The sequence below is a fragment of the Ipomoea nil genome, unplaced genomic scaffold, assembly GCF_001879475.1.
Source record: "Ipomoea nil cultivar Tokyo-kokei standard unplaced genomic scaffold, Asagao_1.1 scaffold1576, whole genome shotgun sequence".
NCBI classification, from domain to species: Eukaryota; Viridiplantae; Streptophyta; class Magnoliopsida; order Solanales; family Convolvulaceae; genus Ipomoea; species Ipomoea nil.
This window is the reverse complement of record NW_017618004.1, coordinates 5,352,904-5,366,818: the sequence shown is the minus strand read 5'-3', so window position 1 is coordinate 5,366,818 and position 13,915 is coordinate 5,352,904. Positions and strand designations below refer to the sequence as shown.

Below are 13,915 nucleotides of genomic sequence, written 5' to 3'. Positions count from 1 at the left end.
TTAAACACCATAGTCGGTTCGAGTGAAGAAGGAAATTGAAGGCTTCATATTTGAATATATTTTAATTGCTTTTCATTTGAGAAATTTATCGCAAGAGATTTACCTCTTACCTAGAAAAAAACAGGGCTTCAGTTTCTGGCAAAGGGTTGCTGATTGTAATGGAGAAAGGCAGCGGCAGTTGTAATTCGGACGCCGTGTTAATGTGTCATCGAATGCTGCTGCAATTTGGGTTGCTGCTATTTATTTGATGCCTTTATTCCCATTATATGTTTTTTGAAATGCTTTTCTCATGTTTATATATATATACACATACACTGTTGTGAGGTTTGTTAGATTTGTTTGTGTTCATAATCTACCAAATATGTTGTGTATTGACCGAGAAGAATTGTCTTCAGCGGAGGAGGGGGAAAACTTTTTGAATTACAATTTTACCCTCAATTTTGACGGTCAACTAACAGCTAAACTAACGGAGGACTAAATTGGGTAAAGATTACATAGTTGAAGACTTAATTGGGTAAGAATAATAGTCGAGGACCAAATTGGTAATTACGACATAGTCGAGGGACCATTTTGGTTAGTAACTCAAAGAAAAATATTAAACATACAACTGACGTTCACAAAACAACCACTCCATGATGTGACAAAATACTAGATATTCCGTATTAATTTTTCTTTTTTAAATATAAATATAAATTTTATATTTTTAATCTTTAAAAAGTATAAGTAAATAATAATAATATTTCAACCAAAATTTACATAAAGGTTAGCGCGACATAATACAGAGTAGACAACATAAAGAGTTGCAGAAATGAATATGTGGTATACAGCCAATGTGTTGTGTATACTTTTACAACACAAAGAAATGGCAGTGATGGATAAATAAGCAGACTCACTTCTTCTGGAAAACTATCATGCCAACAAAAGCCACAATCCGACTGCCTAAACCTGTAAGGATGAGAATGGCTATACAAAGACCCCAATTGTGAATATCGTATCCAAATCTCTGGAGCGCCCCGCAACGTGTTATGAGCCATACACCGTAATATCTGAAAATTAATAACAAAATATTCGGTTATACATGTGCTTTGGTTTGAAGCATATTATGAGGATATAAATCGTAAGATGTACATCACGCAGGGTCTGAGTGCTTTACTTTTTTCCCAGGTTGAGATCCTTCCTCATTGAGGATTTGAACCCGGGTTCAAGTACTAGACACTACACTCAGACAGTCAGACTTTCGACCACTAAGCTATGCCCCGGGGCAGTTTCATATAATAATGGTGTCATGTGTTGATGTATACCTTTCTGCATTTGCAATAACAAATCCTTGGAGTGCCCATTTTGGATAGCATAAGTCAGCTAGGGTGTTGAAAAACTTGCTACCTAAAGGTCGAGTTGCGACAAGAGTCAAGACCACGGGAACAAGAACAGCACACTACAAGAAAGGGAGAATATAGAGTTAGTCATTATATTGTGGATCTAGAAAGAAACTGAGCTGTGATTATGAACAGATCTCCATAGTACACCAGTACTCACCAGCTGGGCGGGACCTGATTCAAGAAAGATGGCTAATGCATAACCCATGCCAGTTACACAATACACAAGGCAGAGTAAGACGATGTAATTATCTGCGAAAGAGGACCTTGGATTGCAGAAGAAGTAGAACATTGAGAGATACACGGCAGGCTTAATTAGTGTATTGAAATGATCTATTGTGTCTTTGGAAACAAAATGAGCAAGACTGCTAATTCCAGAAGCACTTTCTCTCCAGTATTGCAATTTGTCCAATGAAAATGTTCTCAATGCCGCAACTTTACACAGCAAAGCTGGGGAAAAAGGATTTTAAGAAAAGATGGTAGAGCAATTCAATAACTTGGAAGAAATTGCTTAGATAAAATATACTGCAGTACATAGGTGTGATGACAAAGTTCTTCACTATAGTAATCAACCGTGTGTTATTGTAAGAAATTGCTTTAAAAAAACTATAAATTTGGTTCCAACTTACAGACAGCAATTATTGTGTGCACATAACCAGGTGAACCAAAAGTTTCATCCTTTACTTTGGTTAGTGACCCCAAGCAGGCTCCAGCAACTAATAGAATGAGATAATCCATTGCTTGTGTTTTTGCTTCTCGTAATCTCTGTTTGCCCACCCTGAGATCAATTGAAGAAAAAAAAAAAGCAAAAAAGGAATGATTTAATTCATAAATAGAATGTGATCCATCCTTAGTGAATTAGCAGCAAATGAATCAAATTAATGCCATTAAAAGCAGTATCATTTTGCAGTGTCTCAAAGCAAACTTATTCATGACAGTGAGACATTCATTAAAATTTTGCACTATGCTTTGGAATGCACTGAATGAATAAATAATATATCCTAGATTTCACATCCACCTCTTGGTCTAACTATACAAAATTGGCTGTCATTCAAGAATGCTTAACTCATCACTTAAGTATGCCAGGGCAACTCTACCCAAAAAAAAAAAAAAAAAAAAAGGAAAAGAAGTCATGTAGTCCATATCATTTTTATGTCTGCATTTTGTTTACTATTGCCCCATATTAGGAAGTCCACCTCAATTAATTCTCCTAGTACAAATTTTGTTGCATAAGTTTCCAGTTAATTACTTGTTACAGCAATTGAATCAATTTCAAAAATTTCCAAAAACATTAATTAATTGAATGAAATAATGAATCAACCATTGACTGTAAGTTCTAGAAAATTATACCATGGACTATGATCCACATTGCAAGGTAGACCTATGATACGTGTCTATTTTTTAGTATATTGCATATTCTGAACTTGTATTAAAATATAATGAACCTACTAAAATTGAACTTGTAGTATAGTAAAAATGAATATGCAGTATACTAAAAATGAAAACTTGTATGTAGTGGTCCATATTGCAATGCGGACTATGGTTCCCGGTATAATGATTGGTAAGTTCTAACTTCGAACATGGGCCATTTGGCCATTTATCCATTATAAATGCACATGTCTTGTCACTGCAGACTACAACTTCAATAGAATGTCAATACCATTCAATAAACATGGAAAGTATTATATGACCTTCTAGCTACAGAGGATGACAGAAATAATCCCTTTGGTTATTTCATTTTATTTGGATTGCATACAATCACATCCATGTCAATAGAGAATATTCTTCAAGGGTATAATTTTCTTTCATTACTATAAAAGTAACCAAAAGAGCGAGAGAAATTCAAAAAATAAAAAAGATTCCTAAATAATTATATACCTTCCAAGGAAGTACTTATACTGCAAGAGAATACTTGGGGTTCTCCGATTGGAAAGGTCCTTTGACCTCAAGAAATTGTGATGTAAAATATCACGATGCCGCTCCACATTGCACTTCATATCTTGCCATATTTCCCCAGCAAAAGAATGTTCCACATCGATATCACCAGAGAGGATCTGATCGTTAATATTTACTCTCGTTGGCAAAACTGCATCTTTGTGGCAATTCTGCTGCATATCTGGGGGCACAGCATATCCATTATGAACCATCCACGACACAGGAAGCTCATTATAACTCATGTTTGAACTGGCATTTGGTCTAATCAGCCCCTCCAAAACATCTATGAAGTAGTCAGGAGGATTAACTCGTTCAGGAACATTGATGCCAAGACCTGCAAAGTACTCTTCAACCTTCTTAGCTGGGCCATGATAAACTGTTAGACCTCCTTTTGCGAGAAGTATCAAATCATCAAACATCTTGAACAAGGTGTAGCTGAAAAGAAAAGTGGCTATAAGTTATTTATTTAATGACTTTTGCTCTCTGGTATTTTATAAAATTTAAGGTAGGTTGATTGAAGAACTACCATAGGATTCTTCGGCATTGCAATATGCAACTATAAAACATTATATTGGTACTTGAGATCAAAGGTGTAACAGCCATTACCAGGAATAAATGAAAGCTTTCCTATCATTGCACAAGTTTATAATTCATATTTTTGGTAATTCTATACACTATAAGTGTGAGCTATATACTTTAGTAAATAAGCATATAAACTTGTCCTCAGATAAGGAAACATTCTTTGCAGAGCAGTACATAACTCACAACAAATTGTTACAGAAACTATTACCTTGGTTGGTGGACAACCATACAGATGTTTACCCCTTCAAGAGCTTCACGCCGGATTGCTCTGAGAAGTAATTGAGAGGATGCACTGTCTAATCCAGAAGTTGGCTCATCCAAAAACAGTAGTGAAGGTTCAATTACCAGCTCTAGCCCAACATTTACTCGTTTTCTCTGACCTCCGGAAATGCCTCGCTTCTCCACTGTGCCAACCAAGGAATCCCTTACAGCCTGTAAGCCCAAGGAATCAATGACCCTCTCAACAATAAGAACCTTATCTGGCTTTGGCAAGTCTGCTGACAGTCTTTCATCAGTTCAAAAAGTTAGAAGCTGTTTCTAGTTAAACTACATGGCAAAATAATGTCATAAATGTAAAAGAAACAAAAAACATGATCACAGAATTTTATTTATCTTAATATTGAATTCACAGATCATTATTCTTAAAAATATAGGAATTAGGACAGCAAAGCATTTATGAATAACTAGGCGTAAGAGGAACCAGTTCCATTTTTCTATACAGCCTTATTTCATTGAAACAATCTAGCCTGTAGTATCTTTGTGACTACAATTCAGTTAGCTTACACATGAATTGCAGTCATTGCTGATTTAGAAAAAGCATGATTTGTTGATACGTAAATAAAAGATTGAGAATGAACCAGTGATAGTGGTGTTGTTTAATGTACATGCTAGTGAAGAGAGCTTTCTTCTTGTGTCTATTTTTCATACAGCAGCTCAGCTAGCATTCTACTGGGACTCTGGAAGGGTCAAATAAATTTAATCCATACTCACTATGTCACATAGAACAATGAGTTTTAACTTGCTACATTATAATTTTGGCAATTTGTCAATCACTGTGTTATGTTCCCCATAGCTATTTAAAATTTGAGTAATTTAATGTAATGCATATACTCCAAGGACTTAGCATAAGGAAAAGTAGTATCACATACCTGCATTTTGCACTGAACCAGAGATTCTCCTCAACTGTCAAATTTCCATGAACAATATCATCCTGTGGAACAAAACCAAGAATTTTTCTGTACGAGTGGATTGATTCTGTCTTTCCATTTATAAAAATTGAACCAGTTAAGGTGCATCCAACAGTTTTTCCAGCTAAAGCTGAAAGAAAAGTAGTTTTTCCTGCTCCAGAAGGGCCCATGACAGCAGTAACACGCCCAGGCATGACCTTCCCATTGATTGACCTCAAAAGATGTTTGTTTTTCCCTTTTAAAGTAACAGTTAAGTCTCTGAAAGCAATCTCTATTCTTGGCCTTTTCCTGACTTCTTTATTTGTAGCCAAGGAAATTACACCCGAGAAGGTAAGACTTTTATTCTGCTGCTGCTGAGCCTTCTCTTTTTCAAGTTGTGCATATGCATACCTGAACATTTGGCTTTGTGTATGAGCTTGTTTCCCTTTTGGCACCCTAGTTTTCAAATTTTTATCCTTGATCTCTGATTCAAAGGATCCAGAATTATCAAAACCAATGTCCTTCATCATCTTCATGTATGGACTTGGTTCACTTTCAGTTCCATCAGATGAGGCAGCTGATTGCATAGACATCATAGAATTAGATGCATGCATATCACCATCTTGATCATTTTCTGTTTCATTTAAAACTGTGACAGCTTTATTGCGAGAAAGTTTGAGTGAAATTTGAGAATGTAATTCAATTGCATGCTTTTTAACAGCATCCTTTGCAGATTTCCACCTTGCCTGTGCTTGTACCCTCTCCTTTACACTTTTTGCAGCTGATTCCCTGGATCTAGCACGTCTCCTTTCCCGAATGGTAATTATTTGGTCCGAACAGTTGTAAATTATGAGGAGAACGGCAGATAAAGCAACCTGAAGCAAAATGACAAAAGAAAAAGTATAATGGTAGGAACCAAGTTAAAACTCATAGGTTTTCAAAAAAAAAAAAAGAAGTTAAAACTCATAGTATACAAACTTTTACACAATTAGTGTCCACTCTTCTGGAACAGCAACAATTAGTTTTAACATATACACTGATGTAGGAATAGGAGACTCACTATAAGCATCACTCCATATGCATGCATATTTTGACTTGAAGTATTGGGATCACATGAAGTCAACTTGAAACATCCTGCATATTCATCGAGAACACCAGATCTTCCATGAATAAGTCAACAATGTAGAAGAAAAGCTATTCCAAACTCTATGGATTTGGTAAAGGAAAATGAATCAACTAGTCACTAGGAGCGAAAAGATTTTAGGTCACTATACCCTATTGGACATTCTTACTATAATTCAACTGACTTACGTTTCTCAGCTGTAGAACCAGTAGGGCAGTAATTCCTGAAAATTCAAGATAAAGAATTAGCATCACTTCCTACCAAAAAAAGAATTAGCATCACTATAACAAATGGTGGCACCAAATTTTAAAGTAAAAATAAATAGATAAATAAATAAGCACACATCTTCCCAGTGGCAAGAATTGCAAATCTGATTAACTGATCAATACCAACCTGATTCTTGAATTTTTTTATTTTTTTTTTATTTTTTTTTTCCTTTTTTGGGTGAGAGAATTTCTTAAAACAAACTAAACACTGTTATTGGAAGACTCAGATAGAAATCAATACCCACTACTGCAAGGAATCTTCTCAGTGTTTGATGGACAGTAGGATCCTGCTGAACAGAATACTTCTGAGCTACTAGTAACATCCGCCCAAATATTTGCCCCACCACAAGTATGACTTGACTGTCTATGAGGTAACTGGTAGTTATATCTGAAGTCACAGATCAATTAACATGTTACAAAAAATAATGAAGTAAATAGATAAGAAGCGACATTGTACAAAGTATCAAACTTACGGTTCACATACTCCAGTATTGTTATTGAGTCTTGCAAGTGGGCAATAGGAGCCTAAAGGGCAGGCTTCAAAAGATTCCAGAAAGTTTTAGAGATTGTTAACTCTAATTTACAGTCAAAAAGTATATATTCCAAAAGATTGTTATCTTTTAAATCACCAAGTAGTCAAAAACACACATGAACAGAAAGTGATGTTTTGAAGACATTTACATAGTTAAATTAACAAATTTTAATACAATAATATATCTACTTGTAGAGTCAAATGAAATCTCTAGTATTAAGTAGTACAAGATAACCTAAATATAGCATTAAGGTGCAGTCATATGTTTAGACAAGACAACAGTTAGGATAGCAAGGAAAGTTAAGCAAATGCCCTCAAAGGGAAGGGCTGTTGCCAGCATGCTACACTTCGAGTTGGAAACATATTGAACATTCAGGAATAAAGACAATTTGGGTTTGTTGACACAAAGGAAAGTCACTCAAGGACAGAAACATCGGCTTCTGGTATACTTACGTATCATACAAGTAATGCCATGGGGACAGAAAAATCCCTCGCAACAAGGCTGACAGTCAGTGGTTCTGGCAGGTATATCTTTCAAATTTCTGAGGTCAGGATTCTGATTTGAACCAGTGCTACAAGCCCACCCTGGCTCACAACCAGATATCCAAGAAGTAAGATTACAGTTCCTATTAGGATTTAGGTAACTCATTGAATTCATGAACATGTTACTAAAGTAGAATCTTATTTCTGCTGCAGTACATAACCTTTGTTGTACATCTCCTGTTGAATGACACCAGAGAAAAGAGTTCAGTTAGAAATTACACAAGAAAAAGATTGATGTGTAAGAAAAACCAGAAAGGCATAATGGGCAATGTCTACATTGCCTGTTGAATTTTTTTTTTCCAGATTTATATGTAGCATCATATTACTTTCATATGCACCTTCTACAGGAAAAGGTATATCTTTATTTCCATTTGTGTAAAGTATTTTTCTATTTAATATATCATTGACAACCTATGCAGGAAAGGACATCATTGCATCTACTACCTCTTAAATATGAAGAACTCCTTCCTACTCAAGGTAGAGGGGGAGGGATCACAATTTCAGTTGGAAGCCATTGTATGCCTAATTACAGCAACCAATGCAAAGGCTAACACGTTTTGTGATCTGTCAGCCTTTTATTTCACTTATAAAAATCAAAGTAATCCTATGATACTAATAATGTATTCTATGGTGAAGTATCTCACATACCCAAGTGACTTTAAAGAAATTTACAAACTATACTAGTAATCTTTCTTGCTGATGCATTAGAGTTTTAGGGCTTAGCCATCCACCAACAGCAATAAAAATCAAACCCTTCCCTTTTAGGCAGAATTCTGAAACCTTACCAATTTAGCAAATCCTAGTTGGCTTGTCCTGCTGATAATACTATGCATGAAAAGGTATATTCTGGTTTAGTAACTAACGAGATTCAGCACTAGAGACATCCATCCCTCATTAACTAAGTAACTAACTACAGTGAAATTTGGGACTCTATATCATCCCCACACAATTCTGAATTCTCAAAGGAACTTAGTTACACTGTTTAATGTACCTTTCAAGTTTCATAGACATTAAGAATAACATTAATATTAAGTTGCCATTGAGAATAACAGTAATATTAAGCAACCAACACAATAAACAACCTGAAAATCCTTTTAGTTCAGAAACAATAATAAAACAAAGAAAAATCTAAAGATAAGAATTTCCAAATCCTCTTTTGCTTCACGGATATTTTCCTTTTCTACGGAGAAATATTGCATAAACAAAGTACAATATTACCTCTGGTTCTGGCCACACAATTACTCAGGAATCTCAAATCCTGACTAAAATTAAATGCATTATTCCAATCCTTTTCCCTGCATTTCGGAAGAAAAACAAAACTTAGCTGGATAGCTAGTAATCAAGTTTAACTCCAACATAAAATTTTCTAAATTCTATTTTTTTTTTAAACAATTAAACTCTATTTATTACTTTTTAACTTACTTGTCTAAAATGCAGAAACTTGATTTCTCAGCCAGCTCGCTAGAGAAAATCAGGGAGGTCACATTGGCGAGACGGCGGTTGACTTCCTGAGTCATTAACTCCCGCACCGCCGGATTATCGATTTTTCCGGTATCGACGCCGCCGGAGTCGTCTACATTTTGACAAAGTGCGAGGTCCATTGCTAAGATCACGGCGACAATAATGCCGATGAATGCGGAGAATGACGGCGGCATCTTCCGCCGCCACAGCATTTCCTTCTTTGCTCCTCTTAGCTTTGAGCTTCATCCATAGCTTTAAGACTCTATTTAACATTTTTAACCGGAGAAGAAAGAGAATCATGGCGTGAATAAGAAAATATATTTCGCAAGAGTGGAGCTTGAAGTGGGACCTACTAAGACCAGAACCACGTCTTGGCCTTAACGTCGCCGGCGCGGAGACACAGAACCGGAATGGTCAATTTCTGTATGAATAATTATTAATTATTAGTCAATGATTTTTTATTTTTTACATATTGAATTGATTAATCTAACATAGTATTGATCGACTCATTTTGAACAGGAAAATGCTACATGTATTCTCATTTTGTACTCACATACACAAAATCTTGATGTAGACATTTATATTGAAACACACATGTCCGTCAAGAGTAAAATTTAGGGAGTACATGTAGTAGAACTCTTTTGAACATCTTTCCAAAAGACATTACAATATTTGATTTAAATAATATTTTTACATAGATATATACGCGTCTTACGCTCTTGGAGCAACCGCATGTTGACCATTTGACTTGACTTCAGATTCTTGAGATGGACACAATTCGGCCATGGGGCATAATGTTTAAGGTTGTTGGAATTTATTAGCAACATTTTTCATTTGGAGCTATTGTATCATTGTAGCATATATTGTAATCATCTGGAAGCCATTCGCATTGGGCGACTGATTTAATGTTCAATATTTGTATTTAAATAAGTAATTCAAAGTATATCAATGCAAAATTATATAGGAGAAGTTCATTATAATATATCAATACTGAAAAAGACAACATGCTTATTACTATGAATAGAAAAAAAGATAGTATCAGTACCAAAACATTGTTTTCCCCAAGTCCCGAACCTTGTACCCAAGAAAAATTGATTCATTTTTTTCTTTGAAACAAGAAAAATTGATTCATGATCCAGTCTATTACTCCTTATAGTAAAAGCATACAAGAATGAGTTACATCAGCTAGAGACCCTAAATGAATATTATTCATAACTGTTATGGCCTTATGGGTATAGACTTCAGAGGCACTGTGATGAATAACCATCACAGTTTGGAAGAGCAGTTGCTAATATATTTTGGCATAAACAACACAAGAATGACTCGCCTAGTCACATAACGTAAATTGAAAAAGAGCATATGATGTTTACGCCTCATCTACATAGTAACAAACTACATAAAATTCATCACCTGAGGCTGTAATATCAGGATTATGATGGCTCTTCAAATCAAGATTGAACAGAGTATTGTATGAATGTTACTCCGCACTAATGACGTCCAACAATTTCTTGGCTTCCTCACTCAGCTCTGCGTTCTCCATTTTAACGCGCCTACGCATGACTGTAGATGTTTTCCCAGCAGCTGCGTAAGTTCTTATCAATGATTCAAGTAGCTCGGCCCCCAAATGATCTTCAGATTTCTTCAAATTTCCCAGAACACGTTCTGCACCCTCAACATCTTTCTTTGTTTCAAAGTGTCTCATCAATTCCCCAACAATGACGGGTGATGGAACCCATTTCTGACCATCCCCTCTACCAGTTGTAATTGCTTTCTCAATACAATCGACTGCTGAAGAAATCTCCCCGTTTTTCAGATAATAATCCAGAAAAATTTCCCATGTTTTCGCATTAGGCTTAGCTCCACTCCTCTGTGCCCGTTTTCTGAGCTCTTTAGCCTTTTTCAATAATCCTTGTTTAGCATAAGCTCCTATGAGGGCATTTGCAACACGAATGTCATAAGTAGTTTGTCCTGACTCCCACTCCTTGAAACACTTCTCAGCACCTGGCATATCATTCAAGTTTACTAATACCTGAATCATATTGAGATAACTTATATTTGCAGTTTTGGGAAAAGCAAGCCTTAAGGAACGCCATATGCGATATACTTCAACCAAGTTTCCGATCCGTCCATACAGTGTGATGAGGAACTGGTAGGCAGTAAGATTTCTGGGAGTATTTTTCTTCTCCAACTCCTTAAGTGCCTTCTCAGCCTTGTCTGATAAACCAGCATCGGCATAAATCGATGCCAAATTGCTGTAAGTAGTCCAATCTTCAGCAACTCGGCCATCCCTTTTCATCTCATCAATAACCCTCTCAACACCAGATATATCACCTAGTGCAGCAAGAGCCCTCATCCAGATATTATAGGTGAAAGAATCCGGCATAATGTCACACTCCTTTATTTCTTGAATGATTGCTGGAATTTTTTCAGGCTGACCTGTTCTTGTATACAGAGTCATCAAGCTGTTGTAAGGCATAGAAGTTAACGTTAAATTCAGTTCTTTCATTTTCTCAATTAGGGCCTCTGCTTTCTCAGTCATTAATTCCTTGCAGTAACAGTTCAGAAGAGCACCATAAGTGAAGTGATTCTTTGATGTCTCTGGAAGATTTATAAAATAAGCCTCTGCTGCAGCAATGCCTTTACTTTTTGCAACAAGATCTACATGTATACCTTGATCACTGGTAGTCTTGTTCATGCCTCTTTTCTCCATTGTTTCCGATAACTGTATTAAGTAATATGCTAAATGTTAATGCAGAGTTCTTGTTCTGTGCTAAATGTTAACCAAAAGAATAGTCACATTAAAGTGCGGAAAACACTGCTTTATTACCAAGGGAAATACTAAGAAAAAATTAAAACACTTAGTTTGGATAATGATTAAAAAAACTGTACTCGTTTACAAACTAGAACCATACTGAATAAGAACAGAACAACCTTCAAATAAAATTCAAACATACGGAGTATTTATAATAGGTATAAAACTAATGTCAGGCTACGAGATAGAAAGTTATGAAGGAGAGCTGAAGATTCATTAAGCCAGATGACATATTTATGTAGCACGATGAAAAGTCATGCATGCAAGAGTTTCACAAGCACTGATGCATGTATGACTGGGATAAGTATACTGCATTATATTTTGTAATATCCCCACACATCAAGTGAACACTAAGAGGGCAGCAGGGCAGATAAAGCTCATAGTAGCTTGGGGATAATGAGGTCAATTATTGGATCCCAGCAAACTTCGAGAAGTTGAATGATGATATTGAACACTCTACCTTTACTATCCAAAGGAGCCAGCCTTTTAAAGTGTGGGTGTGTGTGTATGTGTATAGCTAGCATATCATCATCACTAAAGATCTCAAAAGTTGCAGTAGAAAATACCAAAGCACAGATGAAAAACTGCATTAATAGTAATCTATGGAGTAATTTTATCAGTACTAATGTAGCATCATAAAATCCAAATTTACCCTCTTCCCTACCCTGTGCATCTTCTATCATTCTTTCTTTCTGCCTGGCTTTTCCCTTTTACCCTGATTTCACCAAAACATAGATTTAAACTACCAAATTGCCAGAATCGGTATTAATTTTCTTCTTCCATTTAAGAAAAAGACAACTATTTTAGTATTACGGCCCATTTACTGCCTACAATTTCAAGTTTGCACAAAATCATTGGTTTCTAGAAAATGAAAACAAGGCAAATGCAAATGAACAAAGGTTTCAGCGTTTAAGGAATACGGAATTTGGGGAAATGACAGACCTTGATGGCCGGGGAATAGAGCTTGCGTTGCCGGAGGAGCTTGACTGAGCGGCCGACCTCCCATTTATACGCGCTTTTGTGAGATTTCAAGAACTCGTTCAGATTTTTCCCGGCACTGTTCTCAAGTCCTCCTTCCTTGAGTAGCTTCCTGTAAAGCGCTTCCTCCAAGTACTTCTTAGTAGACCTCTTCCCAATGTTCTTCGTCTTCGACGAGAATCTCTGTATGAACGACGCCATTTTGGTGAGCGTTTTCTGGTATTGCCTTGATTCGTTGGTTCAGTTTTGATCAGTGACTGAAAAACCCTAGTCAGCTGAGGACGAAGAGTGGAAGAATTGGGCTGCTACGGATGGGTGAGCCCAACTGGTTCTGATCATCATCTCTTTTTTAACCCAAGCAATTTATCCAATTAATACTGTTTGGGCCCATTAGGCCAAAGTTACGCCCATTTGGGTTTAGCATAACTTGATTGAATAATAATGAGTTAATAATACCCAATATAGGTCTCGACTATAGTGGTTTTATTCAATTGAGTTTTAATTGACTTTTTGTGCTCAAGTTATTACTCAACTTTGATTGTTTTATACAATTTAGTCTTTTGTTAAAAATTCTGTTAGTTGACGGTTAGAAATAGGGTCATAATGGTAATTTTGTAAAATCATAAAAGTCGATGACTAAATTAAACACAAAAAGTCATTTAGGACTAAATTGAGTAAAATTACTATAGTTAAGGATTATATTGGGTATTAACTCGAATAATAATATTGTTCACACCACCTCTAAAAAAAAACACCAACTTTAATTATAGAAAGTGACTGAGGTTTAAAATTTTAAACTAAATGTGGATGCAGGATGCGTAAATAAGATTGGGGTTTGAATTTGATAACATTATTGTTACTTTCTAACATTTAATAAGAAAGGGTTTAAGTTCAAGCCACATCTTAACCAACAAATCAATGATTTTGTAAATGATAGTTTCTCATCTATTAAATGATATCCGACTTGTGTCATTTACAAACTTGTTAGTGAGATGGTTTTGTTGTATTAGCTAGACTTACAATGCGAGTTTCACCATAACGCACATTCAAGTTTAATAACTGTGAACTTTTTCGTAAATCAAATATTGTTTCGTTGTCAAATTGTAAAACATGATGTGTCACCCCTTTATCTTATTTTCGC

The 13,915-nt window shown here is 35.7% G+C and overlaps 2 protein-coding genes across 2 annotated transcripts; both read right to left on the bottom strand.

Moving 5' to 3' along the window:
- Nucleotides 1–734: 734 nt before the first annotated feature.
- On the bottom strand, nt 735–9,303 carry LOC109190235 (ABC transporter G family member 24-like). Its single transcript, XM_019340695.1, has 14 exons — nt 8,946–9,303; nt 8,742–8,818; nt 7,434–7,700; nt 6,922–6,985; nt 6,690–6,836; nt 6,371–6,405; nt 6,120–6,193; nt 5,042–5,934; nt 4,102–4,398; nt 3,255–3,746; nt 2,006–2,154; nt 1,537–1,826; nt 1,302–1,435; nt 735–1,046 (listed from the first exon to the last, which is right to left on the bottom strand). The coding sequence occupies exons 1-14, from the start codon at nt 9,194–9,196 to the stop codon at nt 890–892; spliced, it is 3,327 nt and encodes a 1,108-aa protein (XP_019196240.1). The 5' UTR covers nt 9,197–9,303; the 3' UTR covers nt 735–889.
- An 804-nt stretch (nt 9,304–10,107) lies between these two features.
- LOC109190830 (pentatricopeptide repeat-containing protein At1g60770) lies at nt 10,108–13,088 on the bottom strand. Its single transcript, XM_019341457.1, has 2 exons — nt 12,739–13,088; nt 10,108–11,706 (listed from the first exon to the last, which is right to left on the bottom strand). The coding sequence occupies exons 1-2, from the start codon at nt 12,973–12,975 to the stop codon at nt 10,462–10,464; spliced, it is 1,482 nt and encodes a 493-aa protein (XP_019197002.1). The 5' UTR covers nt 12,976–13,088; the 3' UTR covers nt 10,108–10,461.
- Nucleotides 13,089–13,915: the final 827 nt, after the last annotated feature.